General features: G+C 34.8%; 1 protein-coding gene across 2 annotated transcripts in view; it reads left to right on the plus strand.

Annotated features, from left to right (window-relative positions):
* The window catches only part of LOC150088854 (piwi-like protein 1), a 178291-nt gene that overhangs the window by 26676 nt on the left and 132981 nt on the right, over positions 1–18634 (plus strand). For both annotated transcript variants that reach the window (XM_090370941.1, XM_090370942.1), the window contains 2 exons: positions 6062–6264; positions 6370–6491. In XM_090370941.1, coding sequence (XP_090227067.1) covers positions 6062–6264; positions 6370–6491 — 325 coding nt within the window. The remainder of the gene's footprint in view (positions 1–6061; positions 6265–6369; positions 6492–18634) is intronic.

Here is an 18634-nt window from a genome sequence, read left to right on the forward strand (position 1 = left end):
CTTTTCAACATATAAGCTGTATAAGATTTCCAGCATATTTAGGTTTCACGCCCCTGCCAAAAAGTGGAACATAGCCTTTTTTCGCTTGCGAATGCATATAAAAGCCTAAAACCTGTTTACAATATCAAATAATAAGTGCACAATAGAGCTAGGCCTAAAAAAAAAAAACGATATGAAAGTAAAACAAATATGTATACAGTACACACATTGCTTACCTTACTACTTTCGTCCTTAGCTTATAGTGACCAACGAATGTAAATTTGAAAAATTAATATTTATTGTAGGAAGGATGAAGGAGATGGCACATTTTCATCATCTGACTCGTCAACGAATCTTATTCGTTTTGAAGATGGAGACTTGGATGAAGCTCTTGCAGGATTTTGCGTTGCTGTTGACATTGAAGATTGTTCAAGGCTAGCTGTTGCTGTCGAAGGTTTTGAAGGTGCTTTCTTAAAGTAGGAAAGCAATGAACATTGCCTCATGAATTGCTGTCTCCTTTCCCTTCGGATTTTTTTATAGCATGCAATACCATTTTAGAAGGCTTGCATTCACTTTAGAACTTCTTTCAAAATTTGGATCAATCCTCTCAAAAGCTGCCATCCCCATTTCTATACAGTTGATAGCTTCTTCCAATTCCTTGGGGGTCATTTCTCTAGGGACAGCAGGACTACCATCAGGATGGGACTCCTCTTCGTGAAACATCCTTCTTTGCTCTTCAGTCAGAAGAAGATCTTCATCTGTTAGGGTCTCATCATGAGAGACAAGTGGTTTTGCCACATCCTCAGACTAGAATCCCAATTCTAATTCCCTTGCCATTTCCACAACAGTTGTAGTGACTTCCTCCACTGGATTCTCAAAGCCTTCAAAATCGTCCATAAGTGTGGGAATTAGCTTCTTCCAAATGCCTTTCAGTGTTGTTTCTTTAACTTCCTCCCATGCATCTCTAATAGTTTTTATACCATCCAAAATTGTGAAGCCTTTCCAAAATGCTTTTAATTTATTTTGTCTATGCCCCTGTATCACTGTCTAAGGCATTTATAGCAGTAACAAAAGTTCTTAAGTAATAAGATTTAATGCTGCAGTTACACCTTGGTCCATAGGCTGCAGCAATTAAGTTGTATTTGCAGGTAGTAAAATAACATTTATCTCCTTGTACAAAGCAATTAGAGCTCCCGGATGGCCAGGGGCATTGTCTGCAAGAAGTAAAATTTTAAAAGGAATTTTATTTTCCTTGCAGTAAGCCTCAACTGTAGGCTTAAAATAATCCACGAACCAATTTGAGAAAAGATTGCCAGTCATCCATGTTTTTGAATCGCATTTATAATAAACAGGGAGGCTAGCTTTTGCATAGTTTCTTTAGGGTCCCAGGATTTTCTGAGTGATAAATCATCATAGGTTTTAACTTGCAATCAGCAGCTGCATTAGCCTTTAACAAGAGAATTTGCTTGTCTTTTGCATCTTTGAAGCCAGGCATTGACTTCTCCTCTTTAGCAATAAAAGTCCCAGATAGCATCATCTTCCAGTATAGGGCTGTTTTGCCCATGTTGAAAATCTGCTGCTTAGTATACCCACCATCTTTGATGATCTTAGATAACTCACATGGATAACTTTCTACAGCTACTGTATCAGCACTAGCTGCTTCCCCCTGCACTTTAATGTTGTGAAGATGGCTTCTTTCTTTAAACCTATTAAACCAGCATCTGCTACTTCAGATTTATCCTCAGCAGCTTCTTTGCCTCTCTCAGCGTTGAAGAGACTTAGGGCCTTGCTCTGGATGATGGCTCTACTTAAAGGCACATCCTGACTAGTTTGATCTTCAATCTACATCAGTAAAAGTTTTTCCATGTAAGCAGTAAGGCTATCATGCTTTCTTATAACTTTATTCGTGGTATGGGGGAACCCCCAGTGCCTTCAGACAAATAACACATTAATACACTTTATTATAACTTTAGTGTTCACTGGTGTAGTACTTCTAAATTCTTTAAACACTTTCTCCTTATCATTCACAATTGTACTAACTGTTTGGTGAGCTAAACCTAGCTTACGGCCTATCTTAGACATACCTTGCTTGTTTACTTTAAATGCCAAGTTAGATATGATTAAACTAAGAGGGTTAAGACTCCCTTTTTTTATCACTAGTACTGCACTTAGATGCCATTTTAATTAACACAACAATATTATATATATACAGTATTATAATAAGTTTGGAAAATTTGCAGAGCACACAAATGCTGTAAACAGACTGAATCACCGACAATAAAATGGCACGCTACACCGATCTTGAGCTCTGCTGCTGAGCGTATCGTGCCAAAAAAAGCGGAACACGCACTAAACATTGGAAATCGCTGTATTAGCGGGACACCAAAATGTGGGGCCCAACTGTATAGCAAGTTTCGTAAATATGTAGTTTATTGCTGATTTATTTTATTCGTGTATCAGTCAGATCGCCTGCAGGGAGATCTGAATGAGGTGTTTAGGCCTTGAATATGCAATCAGTATTGATGGAATTCTACACACATGAGGGGACAAATCAAATTGAAGGATGGTTGCAGGATGTATGTGTTGAAATTTGCCTTCAGTTAGCAGGTGGTTGATTGTTGGAACAAACTTCCATCTGTTGTGGAAGTTGGTAGTTTGAATAAATTCAAGGAAGAACTAGATAAATTCTTGGAGGGGATAGATAGGCGAGGTGGGCAGGGTTTTTTGTTTTTTTCCCCCTCTTTTGGATGATGCTCTATAAGCATGTTTTCTTGCATTGTATGCCACTACTAATACTAAATATTTCATGGTTGAACAAACTGTTTTTTATTAAGTTTCTCCCCCCTCCAAGGTAATTTTCTAGTGTTAATACAGACATTTGAGTAGCTGTTATATTAATTCTACAGTTAATTTCTACCTTCTACCTAAAGATTTCTCTGGCTTTATTTTGTAATTCTGATGAAGAGATTTTGCAGTAAATCCCAGAATGTGAATGTTCTATCTGTTTAGCCTTGTACTGATATTTAGCATAAAGATTGAAACTCAGTGTGGTGGGCAATTCTTCCACTTGATTAAATCTAGTGTTTGCTTTTATTTGAACAGATTAAAAAGTTCTGACAGGAATTTTTTATGCCTCCTTAAAGTCTAGTTTTCTTATAACTGATGTGATGTGAATGATAATGAGGTGATAATCACAATACTCTAAATTAATAACTGTAAAAAGCATACAGTGATCTCCATGATAGAAACCAGAGGGATATAAAAAAAAAACTGGGAAAACATTAAAACTGGAAAATCTGAACATAAAGGTACTAAAAAAAAAAAAAAAAAAAACACTAAATAATACAGGAAGTTTGGCCTCTAATGTTGAAGAAAAATTACATTGTTAGTCACAGTTAGTCTATGACATGTAATACCCAAATGATTAAAGCACTGATTTAGAACTCCCAACACCCAAATTAAAGCTGATTCATAACCCAGATTCAGGATTGCCTTAATATTTGTTTACTTAAAATTAAATATTTCTAAGTTTGTCTGATTCTGTGTATGATGGGTGTATAGATAGAATTGCTGCATAACATAAATCTTGACGATTTTCAGTTGGTTTGGCCTTTCATTAGTCAATTTCAGAACACAGTATTTGTTATTCCAAATTTTCTTGAATGAGGATAGAGCCTATAGGCCAAATCACAGTCATAGCAGACAAACTAATGCACTTCATTATAACAATTAGAAACAAAATAGAAGCTGACCGAGTTGCTAGTCATCAGTAATGTGGCTAAGAGCAGGAGTTTTGAGAGGATGACATGCTTTGATTCTATTCTTGGGATTGATGGTGATGCTGAAGAATTTCCAGTACACAGTTAATCTTTTCATATGCTGATTAAGGGTTTAGAACTGCTGAGTGAGGTCAGTGATTTTCTGGATACAAGGAAGTCACAAAAGATGTCATTAACATATAACCTGAAACATGGGTGGTATCTTTAGAAACAGAACAAAAATAACTATGAAGAGTAGTGCTGATAGGGCCTATCCTTGGGATTTGACTAATGACTGTCTTATTAGTTGCTGTGAAGTATTTACTGATAGGAGCTATTCAAAAACGTTATAAAACCTTCCACGAATCCCATAGCAGTTCTTGAAAAGCTGGAGCATGCATTGAATTTGCACTTCATTGAATGCTGCTGTGAGATCAAGAAATATGGTGTGCAAGTTCTGTACAATGTTCCAAGCCACGAGGATCTTCTGTGTAAGTTACTGCAGGCAGGTAATGGTAGAGCAACCTTTCAACATGTAATGAATTAATTGGGGTCTGTCATAGAGGATATGAGCTGCAAGCTTCTTATGCACTCACTTATCAGTACATTTTAGAAATGAGGTGTGAAATGGCAGTTGATCAGAAATCACATTCTGGTTTTTGAGTTTCCACTTTGGGGATTGGAATATTTCTTTATCTGAGCCAGATTTCAGGGACAGTAGACTGGTGGAGGATTATGTTAAAGATTACAGTTAAAGGTGTCACTAATAAGGAAGCCAGCCACTTTCAGAACAAAAGTAGGAATAAGACTGACACTCATGGTATTTTGTCTTGGTGTCAGTTACTTCATTTTCTGAGTGACAGATGTCAGAAAGGGTGGAAGAAGTGAGGTGGAGATCCTCCCAGGGAAAGTTAGTTGTTTGAGCATGAGTCATGCTTACGAATAAACTCATCCCATTCATTCAGATTAACAGGAAAGCTAGGAGAATTTGTTTGTTTAGGAAAAGATCTTTTTGCTGTGCTTAGCCTCTTAAGAAGTAAACCTACCTAATGACTTGCTTCATCTCTTGAAAGGTCTTTCTCATGCTACAGAAGTTTGGAACAGGTATCTGTGAGGGAAAATTTTTCATAGTTTTAAGAGTTTCTTTTCTCCTGAAAGCAGTAGTGAGATGGTGATTCCACCATAGTTTTGAGCCCCACCAGAAGGAACACAGTTTTAACATAACATGTTTTGAAAATGAGGCCAACCAGGTTGTTAGCAAGAAGTCTGATTTGTGAGTGTGCAAAGAGTCAAGGAGATGCAAGGTTAGATATTGACCTTTATAACTCTGTTTTATTTGAAAGCAATTCTTTGTGCCATTTGAAAGCAGTTTTGAAAGATAAAGCTGCAGTACTTTATTTAGTTTATAGAAAGGAAAGCCACATTTCCTGTTTTGTATACTAACAAAATAACCTTAAACCCAACTGACAGTTCATCATTTAATAATAGACTGCCCAATCTATCAGAGTGAAGGTTGGCCTTAATGCCCCCCCTCCCCAAATCTTCACAACTTTTAACATTACAGTATGTACTAGAGGAGAGGCAGGATGTTGTAGATCTATCTGTGTTTTTAAAAGCAATCAATATATGTCCATATTTGCCAATGCACCAATAAACCAGAGAACATGGAAGCTCTGTTTCAGTCCAGGTTCTGCATAGTCATCTTCCAAGTTGATTTGGCCAAGTGCCTTCCTTGCAAATGCGAGGCTAGTTTTTCATATGGGGAAACCAATATTTCTTTAGAAGTTGTACAGTACCGAAAAGAATTAACTATGCGCCACTTGCAAATATTTTGGCCAAGTGCCAACTGTTATGTTGCACCTAATATGTGACTGCCTAAGTTATCATGTCATCATCTGCTAATGATTGATAATAATTAAAAATGTAATACTAAACACTTTTAGATTTTTACCTAAATACTAATTTTAATATTTACAACATTTTTTGACATAACTGTACAAAAAAAAATTTATGTATTTAAAAATTTGTACCTAAAATCCTTTTTAATGCTTAAGCATGTATTGTAAAAATGCACTTAATATTGTAGCAACAGAAATATTGTGAGAGTATTGAGTAATCAGTAGGTAACTTGTCATTTCTTCCTTCATAGTGCTTTTTCTGCTTTTGAATTTACTTAATAACAATATTAGTAATATTATTAATAATAATCTCATTTTCAAAGAATTATTTATGAGGTATAGTCAGTATTTGCTGGTAATCTAATGTATATCTAATGCTTTAAAATTTAAGGTAATGTGGTTTTAATACATGTTTATTGCTTTCAGCCGTTGATCTACTTGCCAACTTTTTTGTGATGCATTCCAGACCAAATTGGTGTGTTTACCAGTATCATGTTGATTTTGCACCAAACATAGAATCATCAAGGTTGAGAAGGGCAATGTTGTCGATTCAAAGAGAAACTTTAGGTCGTTGCTATATATTTGATGGAATGTCAGACTTGAAAACAATGGTGAAACTTAATGCTGAGGTTTGCATTTGCTTTTTTTGTTAATATTGTTTATACTTTATGAATTTATGATAATCATTTACAAATTGTATCTCATTTTTAGCTTGTTTTCACTTTATTTTTCAGACAACTGAATTATTTTCACAAACAAAACTCGGAGAAAATATTAAGATCACTATCCGAAGGGTGGCAGAACTTGCTCCAGAACATCCCGAAATGATTAGATTATTTAACACCCAGATGAGAAGGTTTGTAATTTTCATATGATTATTTTGAGTTAATTGGGTTCCTTTTGCCATTCATATAACTTGCTTACCTCTTTATTGTTATTTTAATAAATAACTATAAAGATTGTATTGTAAAGATACAATAACTATTATTGTTATTTTAATAAATAACTATAAAGATACAAATAACAGTGGCAAACATGATTTTTATCTCCACTAAATATATCAGGAGTTGCCAACTTAATTTGTGATGCGATCTACTTTTTTCCTTCAATGTGCTGTGATCTACCATCTCAAAAATTTCATTGCACAAGATTAAAAAAGTTAATCAACACATTGAAAAATGTTGTTTATAAATTTTAAAATTCAATACAATTCAGAATTCTTATTTTAAATTCATACGTATTTTAATTTATGCGAAGTTTGTCTTCATGTCATCCGCCAAGCTTTCAAAATCAGGGATATACTGTGATAACGCCAACTGTAAAGAATCTTCTGTAGCCAAGTCCATAAGATCACAGCAATTCTTTGTTTCAAATACGAAAATTCACATAGATGTGGAACCAAAACAGGAATTTAAAAGTTCATTGCATTTTTTTACATTTGGGTACTTTTCTCGGCAAACATATTCCCAAAAGTCTTTTTCTGATGATCTGGCTTTTAGGAAGATATCATTTTGCAATGTAATAATTTTATTTTAAAGTAATATTTTCTCCATGTGAAAAATCTTATCAATTTTTTCTGCAATTTGTTTTGTATCTAAGTTGACATTAAATGGATAAGAAATATATTGAACACTGTCTTCAACTGTTTTAAAATCACTGATTCTGGTTTCAATTGTTAGTTATTTTGGTTTTTTTTTTTTAGGAGCATTAGCAACTAAGGCCATATTGCTCCGGGATATGCGGTGGTCATTTCCTGACCTTTCCGCATCCTCCGTATTTGGTGACGGGCTCAAACCCCGGTCTAATCAAGAAGCATGTGTTACGCACTGCTGCTCCTTCCCACCTGGCTATGGAGGCGGCTCTGGTTTCAAAATCGTCCACAACATTCTCAATTTCAGAAACATATTTCTCACTACGAAATTCAAAAACAGGATATTTTTGCAAATGACCTTGCATATTTGCAAAATGATAGAATTTTTTTTCTTTGAGATCCGTAGCCACTGCCAAAAAATTGATTATTTATATGCAGAAATACTGCTAATCATGTCACCCACATTTTTATTTTTTCCTTGTAATTTCAAATTCAGATCACTTAATTTACTGGTAAAAGCTGCCAGAAAAGCCAGATCACACAACCACTCCGTATCTTGTAGCTGCTGATAATCAATCTCCCCTTTGATCAACAAATTTTTTAATTTCATTCAGCAAATTTTGAAATATCTGTAGAAACTTACTCCGACTCAGCCAGCTCACATCTGTGTGTAATATCAGATCTGGTTCTTTTTCATCGAGTTGCATTTTGAAAAGTCTCCTTTGAAGAGATTGTCCTCTGATGGAATTCGCGATTTTGAAAGCGATGTCCACTTGTTGGTGGATGATACAGTGGTAATTCAAAAAATCTGGGAATTCATCATCCTTTTGGCACAATGCAATGAATCCGTTAAGATGCCCCATCATTGCTTTAGCTCCATCTGTTGTTACTGATACTAGCTTAAATAGTGGTAATTTCATTTTTTCAATAAAATGTTTGAATGAGTTAAAGATATCAAGACCTCTAGTTCTTTCTTTTAACGAAACCATACCCAGCAGTTCTTCTGTAGTGGCAGAATCATTGAAAACCATACAAATAAAAATAAGCAGCTGTGCTGTATCACTGACATCTGTAGATTCATTCAGTTGTAAAGAAAAGGACACATAATTAGCAATATCAGCACGCAATTGTTTGCTCACATTTTTACTAATTTTTTTCGATGCGTCGCATCACAGTATTTCGAGTTAATTGCAGATCTTGAAGGGCACTTTTAATTTCATTTTTGTTCTTAAAATTTTCAAAAAGAGAATCTGTTATTTCTAAAAATGCATCTTTGATGAATTGACCATCAGAAAATGATTTGCATTTTTTTGCAAATTACTGCTTTAGAATTTAAATTAGGTGTCATGAAGAAATTTTGTTGCACGAATAATCTGGATATAAGTTTTTCTAATTTATTTTTTCTAAGGTCACTATTCAGCGGAAAATCTGATTGGTATTTACCATGGAGTGCATTGAAGTGCCTTTCTAAATTTCCTTTTTTGGGTATAGCCATGGAAGCATTGCAAATCAAACAGCAACATTTTTCTTTCACCATTACAAAAAAGTATTCTAGTTCCCACTGTTGATGAAAATCATACGTTTTACTCTTTTTCGTAGTACTCATTTTAAATCAAAAGGTATTAAATTAACATAAGTACCGTCCAGTTATTAAATCAGCAAAAACAATGCTTACCGATTAAAACACTAAGTTGTGCGAACCGGAAAAATATTTTGTCTGAACAGCTATCATAGGATAATTGATGAAGAGGATTCCCGAATGAGGATGTTGTTTCCAAAATAACCGGATGAACACCACCGTTTATTGATGTTTGGTTATGTCGTTATAAGAAATCAGTTTTGAAAGCCTTTGTGATATTTCTCTAAAGCTATTTCTGGAGGTCACGACCATAAAACAATAAAAACAATTTGCACTTTTCGGTTTATTGGGCTTTTCTGTTAGTGCAATCTAATCATAAATGGGTAGTAAACTCTATCTTATTACATTTGCAATAATACCGACAGCTGGAATTCTGTGGGATTTTACGTTATTATGGTGAAATGTGTTTCTTCTTCAATCATGCAAAAAAAAAGAAAAATACATTTTCAAAATCTGCTCTTCATTCCTATTTTTGAAGCTTCATAAAAAAAAAAAAAATAAATAATAATAAAAATAACGCACAGGTAGCGAAACTCGCTGCGCAATATAAAATTTTGGTTGTATACCTGACCACACGAATGAAGGGTTGACTGTATACTTAAAATTCGTGATCGACCAAAATTAAAGCCGCAATCCACTGGTAGACCGTGATCGACTCGTTGGCCACCCCTGAAATATATCATCTATTTGCAGCCGATTGTGGCTTTAATTTCAGTCTTTTGTGTTTACCCACAATACATATCTCACTGCAATTTAGGGAAGTAGGTATTGAACTGATCTGGTATTACCTGCAAGTAAAATATGGAGGATGTGGAAAGGTCAGGGAATGACCACCGCATATTCCCAGAGCAATATGGCCTTAGTTGCTAATGCTCCTAAAAACCAAACAAGCAAACCTGCAAGTAATGTTTGATGTACTCATAACAATGTCGTGGAGAATTAACACGATTAGCCTTGTCTTCTGCCTCCCATCTCACAGCAACAAAAAAGATATTTGTACTGTAAGTACGTGTACAGTTTATCTGTGTATCTATTGCATATTATTTGTATCTTCTGTGTTTTATTTAGCATCGCATTGTTAAAATATTTATCAATTGCATAGGAAGTGTCCAAACTACCATGACATTTTCTGCCACGTGTGGGTGGCCCACAACAAAAACTAAGGAGAAGAAAATACTGTATTACTAAGCGTGTATTTTATTTCTCCTTTGGTTGGTGGTCAGGAAAAAACTTAGACTCCACATATTTGCTATATTACTGGCACGACAAATCTGTGAATGTGGCTAAGTGGGAACAATTTTCACCTTCCTCGTTTATTAATTCAACTGCTGTTTTCTGGAACAACCTTCCTTCATATGTGTTTCCTGAAAATTATAATCTACAGAAGTTCAAGTCTAACGTCAACAAATATCTTCTCTCGTTTTCTCAACCTCCAACCCAAGCATAGTACTAAGTACTATAGGCTCTGATACCTCTCATGTTTGGGGTTTTCATAAAATGCTCCTTTCATAAAATTTTCCTCTCATGTTTGGGGTTTTCATAAAAATGCTTTTGTTGTTCCTATGGTGTGGTGAGAACTGTGTTACTATTGCTGTTTCTGCATGACAAATATCAGGGATGTCCAGAAAAAGCAAGAACAGCATCCAAATATACTAACATATAAAAAAAAAGTATGAAATACTAGATTCCTCTCAGTCATGGCATAAAGGAAGCAGTGATGAATATGGTAAGGATTTTTATGTTGTAGACTTCGTTGGATTGTCTGTTTCAACAGATTTATAATACCAACCAGAAAATTATAACATGCTGCAGTTAATTAAGTAAGAAGAGTTGAATGATTTGGTTCATGATTTAAACTTATGTTAAGACTGTATATTTTAGTGCACTTGCATCATTTATACACAGCCAATTATAGATTAGCAAATTGGCAATAGCGGCATCGTTTAAGTTACATCTCATATTGTGATTACCTTCACAACGAGTTGCCATGACATTGCACTACTTCGAATAAGTAATGCTTCACCTGAAGGAGAAGACTGGGTGGTGGTATCCACTGAGAATAAGTAACAACAGTCTTCTCCTTTGGGTGAAGCGTTACTTATTCGAAGTAGTGCAATGTCATGGCAACTTGCCGTGAAGGTATTCACAATATGAGATGTAACTTAAACGATGCCGCTATTGCAAATTTGCTAATCTATTATGATAGGCTGGGTATAAATGATGCAAATGCACTAAAATATACATAGTCTAACTCTTTCGCAGCTTGAGGCACAAGCCCTTAATGCATTAGAGTCCTAACTTATGTTAAGAGTAAGCAGAACTCCTTGGTTGTAGATTACAACAGTGCATGTTACTTGAAGCAGGAATTAAAAATTATAGTATATATCACCAAGTGTTTTCAAAATATTTTGTTATGGGAGATGGCATGTATTTCTGTAAAGCTATTAGTGGTCTTCTCAAATGAGCTGGGCATTGAACACTATCCTAATGAATGGTGTGTACAGCAGGCCCTCGTTATAATGCGGTTCGCTCTACGCTGATTTGCTATAACTCTATTCTTATATTATAACCCATATCTTACTCTAATGCTGGCACAACTTACTATAGCTTGAAAATGAATAGCAAAGTTTCACATGCTGACTTGTGAAATTTTCTCCCACGCTAATTTAATTTCCCTATGGTGACTTGTTACATAGTTCAGAGATCAACATTTTAAAAATATGATCAAGTATATTGCTTGTAATATTTGCGAAATATGCATTTATCTGTAGTCTAGTCATCACTCGGTACAGTGTTATACATCGTCCATAACGGACACTTTACTCGAACATTGTATCATAATGCACTGCAGTTATATTTTCAAATTTTAATAATGGTGGATAAGAATTAAAAAGGAACAACATCTGAATGCGGTATGAAGCCTGCTAAGGTAAGAAATATACTGAATTTGGAAATTAAATTATATGTTTTGAAGTGAATCGATTCTGTTCAACGACAAGTGGATGTGAGCAATAATTTAGGACTGGCAGGTTTAACTGTAAGAACAGTTATTAAAAATAAAGAATTAGTTTTAGCAGTGGAAAAGACAGCTGTTCCACCGCAAGCAACTAAGCCGACTATTATAGCTGAAATGGAGAGACTACTAAATAATTTTATTGAAGATAATATCGAACGCACAATTCCGTTAAGTTAAATACAGGCATACCTTGAATAACGAATAGGATGCGTTCCACGAAATTACTTCGTTAAGCGAAACTTCGTTTTCAGAGGTAAAAATACTATGGCCAGAATAGGGATACGTTCCTACGTAAAGAAAATGAAAAGCTTTTTTTTTTTCGAACAAAGAAAAGTTTTATTAAATAAACAGTCAACTTACATACAAAGTGAAATCACATTTTAAAATATGAGTCTAAAGTTGATTACTTCTGCTTTTTTTCTCTTTCATTTAACAATTGCCTATACGGAGTTATTGCATTTAACACTGATCGCTTAACAATAGCACTTCTTCCTAAATCAGGATAATTTTCACTAAAAAAATTTAAAACGTTTTCAATGTCATTTAAACACCTTTTTAAATCTTTGGTTGTTAACACTTTTTCGGCAGGAACTTATTTAACTTCGTCTTCATTATCTTTGTCTTCGTTGATAACAAGGTTTTCTAAATCTTCCACTGAAAAACCATCATCATCTGCATTCAATAAATTTCTAACATCCTCTTCATCGACATTTTCGAAACCTATTGATTGAGCCATCTGGATAACTTCATTTCTAATTTCTTGGATGTTATTTTCTTCTTCTAGTACAACTTCTGGCCATATTTTGCGCCAAACTCCATTTAAGCATTTCTTAGTGACTTCTTTCCAAGAACTATCAATGTTTTTGATGGTGCAGTTTTTCCAAAAAGTTTTCACTGTCATTTCCTCTTAATCCTCTAGTTCAGTTAAATTGCTTAATGTTCGACGCAGATAATAAGCTTTAAATGATGCTATTACTCCCTGATCCAATGGTTGAATCAGGGAAGTTGTGTTTGCTGGAAGAAACACAACTTTGACAGGAATGCATGGTCCAACGTGTTAAGATCAGTAGGATGTCCCAGAGCATTGTCTAACAACAAAAGAGCTTTTTCTTCAAAGTTGTTTTTTTGACAATACCGTTTTACTTCAGGACAAAAGTGGTTAACAAACCAATCAGTAAATAACTCCTTGGCAACCCACGGTTTTCTATTTGCTTTCCATATTGCAGGTAAATTCATTTTTATGTTACCTTTTAACGCCCTCGGATTTTCTGAATGGTAAACTAATAACAATTTTAATTTATAATCGCCAGAGGCATTTGATCCAAAGAGTAAAGTTAAACGGTCTTTGGCTGCTTTGAACCCAGCAGCTGATTTTTCTTCAATACAAATGAAGCTTTTTGTTGGTAGCCGTTTCCAGAACAAACCGCTTTTGTCAACACTGAACACAAAATTTGGTGGAAAATTTTCACCTTCAATTATTTCCTTTATTTTTTCTGGAAACTTATTTGCAGCTTCTTCTGTTAATTTTACACTATGAATCCTGGCCCGTTTTTTTAAATTTCTCGAACCAACCACGAGAAGCCCCAAAGGTTTCGGTAATTTCTTCAGTTTGTTTAGATTTCAGGTGATTAAACTGGAAAAATTTTTTTATGTTAAATGGGGCTTGAAATTGCGGACTTCGTTATATCGAAGCTTCGTTATCAGAGATAACGTTAACCGAACTATGCCTGTATTATTAAAGAAAACGTGATTAGCCAATATGATCTGAAGAAAGCTCACCTTAAAAAAAAAAAAAAAAAAAGTGGAACCGTTTAAAGCTAGTAAGGGCTGGTAAGATAGATTTAAAATCTAGGGAGAAGCCGCAAGTGCAGATCAAGAAGGAGCCGAACTTTCAATAAAGAACTAAAAATTATTGAAGAGTGGTGTTAAACTTCTCAACCTTTTAACATAGATGAAACAGGATTATTTGGAAACGAATGCCTAAAAGGAGTTTCATATTGAATAAAGAAAAAAAGCATGCCATGCTTGAAAGCTGCGAAGGATCAGTTGACTTTATTGGGCGGTAATGCTCAAATGTTCATGATTTTAAGTTTAATTTTTATATGTAATGTTGTTACTTACATACATAATTATATATGTATGTAATGGAGAATATTTTATACGTACAAATTTTTAATATTAAATATTTTGACCGACATTTGTTCGTCATTTTGCTACCATTTATTATTGTTAGGAAATATCCTATGGCACCGACCACAACTCACAAATACACGTTACATTATGGGAATACGGTGCTCGCTTAGCACTGATTCACTCACTGCTCTGTTTTTCGGGAACGAATTATCAGCGTTAAGCGGGGGTCACTTGTACTTACTGATGCCTCAAAATTAAGTTTAAATGCAGTTTTGCTGATCAGTGGGAATGCATTCCCATTAGTTCCTTCTTCATACTCTTGGCTTGAAAGAAACATATGGAAGTACATCCAGGCTCCTGAGTGCAATAAGTTACCATGACTTTGCTTGGAATGTTTGTGGCGATCTTTACTGACTTCCCTGGTATACAGGAAAGCTGGGGAAATGGAGGAATTTTTTACCAGGGAGAAGTAATCTAAAATATGTTCCACTATGAACCAAAAATGTCCTTGCACCTTTGCATATGAAGCTTGGATTAATGATGAATTTAGTTAAGGGTCTGGATAAAGAATGAAGTAGATTCTGCTACATAAGGAAAGTGTTTCTCCTTATGTAACAGAATAAGGGAACTCCCCAAAGATGATGTATTTGAAACAAGCTACAAGATACTGAACTGGCAGCTTGGTGATTGTTTAAGGTAGTTGTGCAGGGATTCCTTGAAAGGGGGAAAGAAGACAATTATGAATTTCTGGCATGAATAAATGCAAATGGGCATGTGGCACTGGATTACATTACTTAAAGAAGAAAATAATACAGTATATATCCAGTAATTAGAATTTTAATGACAAACAATGAAGCTTTCAGGGCAAATGGACCCCTTCCTCAACAAACGTATACAGATTATAACAGAACTTGGACGTTATAACTATTCTGTTATAATCTGTATACATTTGCTGAGGAAGGAGTCCATTTGCCCTGAAAGCTTTATACTTTGTCATTAAAATTCTAATTACTGGATATGTACTATATTTTCTTCTTTCTGTCATGAACTTTACTGCAATGTTATAAAGATATGGGCTTCTGAATGTCTTAAAATTCATTTTCTTCATTTCCATCCATGTTGTTTTGTTACTCAGTCTGGGAGATGTATTGTTTATATGATGTATTTATGAATTTGAGAGATACTAGGGGAACACTTTCATCAGGGCATACATATACATAATGGAAAAGTGGCATCAAGATGTCTGGGATATTGCTATTATGGGGTAGATTACTGATGTTTCTTAACAGGGAAAGCAAAGTGGACTAAGAAAAACACTTGAGTGGCAAATATTTCTAAGGAAATAGAATCTGTGGTACGTTGTTCGATTAAAGTGTTTTAAAATGAATGACTCATTTTTGAGATAGCTTATGTATTATTTTATGATATTTGAAATTGGTCATTCATTAATTTTTGAAAATTTCACTATACCTTTCAATGGAAATGTGATAGAGACATAAATTTGGAATCAGTGGATGAATTCCTTTAGAATCTGTAAATTTTTCTCTGGTGGTATGCAAAAGTTTTTTTTTTTTTTTTTTTTTGTTGGCCAGTGTAATTTTTATAATAATTTTTGTTATTCACGTTTTATCCAGAATATACGATCTTTTCTGTATCCAGCATGTAAATTTAAATAATAACTTCATGTAGTCTGGTTCTTTCATAAAATTTACAACTAATTTATTTAACTTATCTTTCATTAGTTTCGAAGTTTTAAAGGCCAGTGTTTTTGACTGTGAACACTGGTCTTATTACATTTATAGCGTAAAGATTAAACCGTCCCTTTGGTATCCGTGTCCAAGAGCTGCTCAGAGAGCTCAATATCACAGTAGACAATGTTTCCCAGTCACCAAGGCATCTATTTCCACTCTGGCATGCTCTCTTACCATCATGTGACTTATCCATTAAAAGTTGGGGTAAGGCCATAAATGTATTGCTCTGATTTCTTGCCAGTGTTCTTTGATGGCTCAGAGTTGTCTGTCAGATCTGTTGCTGTCTTTCTAGATAGTACTATATCTGGGAAGATGCCCCATTCTTGGGGAATCTTCCCAGATATAGTAGCATATGTACAGGTGATATACAGCTGAGTTGTATGCTATAGAGTTAGCCTTGGATCACATTAAAACCCGTAAGCACCAAAGATGTATGGTGTACACCAACTCTCAGAGTACACTGCAGGCTTTATCGGCGATGAGATATAATCCTCATCCATTCGTGACCCGGATTCAGCAGACACTACATTCTATGTTTGAGTCTTCATTCGACATCCGTTTCTGCTGCATCCCAAGCCACTTTGGGATCAGGGGTAATGAACTAGCAGATGACGCAGCCAGATCGCCAGAACTCGACAGAACTCATTGCCTGTTAGTCTCCTATACAGACTATGGGCAGCTAATACATGCTAAATTACTCTCCTAATGGCAACAATCTGGGCATGAGCAAGTCATGAACAAGCTATCAGATAAAGCCTGTAATCTGACACTGGCAGTCTAGTCTATGCAGGAACCGCAGTGAGGAAGTTGTTCTTGCTCACGTCTGCATAGACAGTCATCTTACTCCTGCATTTCTACTGAGGGCAGATGACTCCTATGTGAGAGATCTGTGGCACCATTTTAACTATTCGTCACATTTTAACTAAGTGTCCATGTTTTAGACATCAATGTGATTTATATTTTAGCATTTTTAGCCATCTGAATGAGCCTTATATACTCAGTCAGATTTTATCCGACAATTACCATGTCTGATGTTTTTAGCTATTTAAAATCAGTAAACGTTTTTACCCGTATTTAAAATTTACCTTTTATTTTTATTTCTTTATTGATTTATCTTTATACTCTTTATACCTTTGTTATTGCATATCTTGACATGGTGACCCAACATTAGGTCACTGAAAGCTTAATTTTTTATATATGAACTGGTCTTGGCACATTATAGCCTTAGTTGCTAATGCACCAATAAAATCCAAACCAACCAACGAACCTTAAAGATTATAAGAATTGAAGAGTCTGTTCACTCAAGTTGCTGTTAAAATTTGAAATTTAATACAAAGTGCTATAAAATAGTTTTGCTATACTACTAAGTACAGTGCAAGCAAGTTTTGCTGGCAAAATAGTAGAAACACTTTGTATGCTGATTGTCACGTGTTTTAAGTTTTTTAAATTGCTATTTAATATATTTTTAAAGTACTATGTTTTTAAATAATTACTTTAAATTTTTTTGAAATAACTACTGCTTCTATGAATATGAAAATTTAGTACAGTGAAACCTCTTTACCTTACAGTTTGGTCACCTGGAGGCCATTCTCTCCTCCCACCTCACTTTCACAAAAGCATTTTGTTCACTCTTAAGTAACCTTCAGTACTTTCCAAGATAATTTTTTTTTTGCCACAGTTTCCATATTAAAAATTGAAGTCTCTACTGAATGTGAAAATGACCCTCAGAATTAGCAATATTTTGTGTAATTTTTTGGTATTTTTTTTGTGTAAATAGATTGTAGATGCCTACCTTCTTGTGGTGGGGACAGTAACTCATGTTGTGGGCATAATGGCTTCACCCTGCCATGAGGCTAAAGGTCGCTCTCATTATGTAATCTTTTGTTGATTTTTATTTGAGTGTACTCAGGTGGGGGTCTCTGTTGTCATTAACTTAATTAGTTCATTGTCATTATTAACTTAATTAGTTCATTGTCATTATTAACTTAATAACTAGATGTCTTATGTGACAGTGAACAAATGAGAATTTTTCACATATTGGTGAAATGCTTGAGGAGTGACAAAGATGTCAGATCACTCAATTGAAATGAAATTTCCTAGACGATTGTCACAAATACATAGTAACAATGTGATTATTACTATGTATTTGTGACATAAAAGAATTCATTTTATGCAACATTTGGTACTAGTTCCCACTATAATGCTTAATAGTACAGTAATATGTACAGTCGGTCCTCGTATAACACGTGTTTACATTACACGAATTCGATCATACATGATTTATAAATAGGGGAACGTTATCTTATATAACACGAACCGAATTCGCTTATGCACGATTCGCCTTTGTGTTTACAAGAAATGGCAGTCGAACGTGGAATCACCCCAACCGAACGCAACACGATAGGAATGAAGAAGATTCTGAAAATGTATTTATGTGTTTTATATCAGTGAAGGGGAAACACATTTCACCATAATAACGTAAAAACCCACACAATTTCAGCTATCGGTATTATCGCAAATGCAATTAGATCGAGTTTACAACCAGTTTATAACAGATTCCACTAGCAGAAACGAAACTGGAAATTGTTTTTATTGTTTTATGGTAGTAACCCCCAGAAATGTGCTTTAGTAAAATGTGGGGTGTTAATAGTGTATCTCGGCCTTTACGGTGTTGTTTATTCAGTTGCTATACGCGCGCAGCTTTGTTTATGTGTATTAAGCGTGCCTCCTCATTTTGTAATTGCGCTATACTTAAAGGGTGTGAAAAGGAAGCGTCCTGGTGAAGACACTGCAGATTCAGAAAGAGAAAAAAAAAAAAAGCAATATTGATAAACAGAGGCGGACTGGATCAAAAATTCTTACCCGGGAA

Source organism: Mastigoproctus giganteus, chromosome 3, assembly GCF_048544385.1.
Source record: "Mastigoproctus giganteus isolate SK-2022 chromosome 3, ASM4854438v1, whole genome shotgun sequence".
NCBI classification, from domain to species: Eukaryota; Metazoa; Arthropoda; class Arachnida; order Uropygi; family Thelyphonidae; genus Mastigoproctus; species Mastigoproctus giganteus.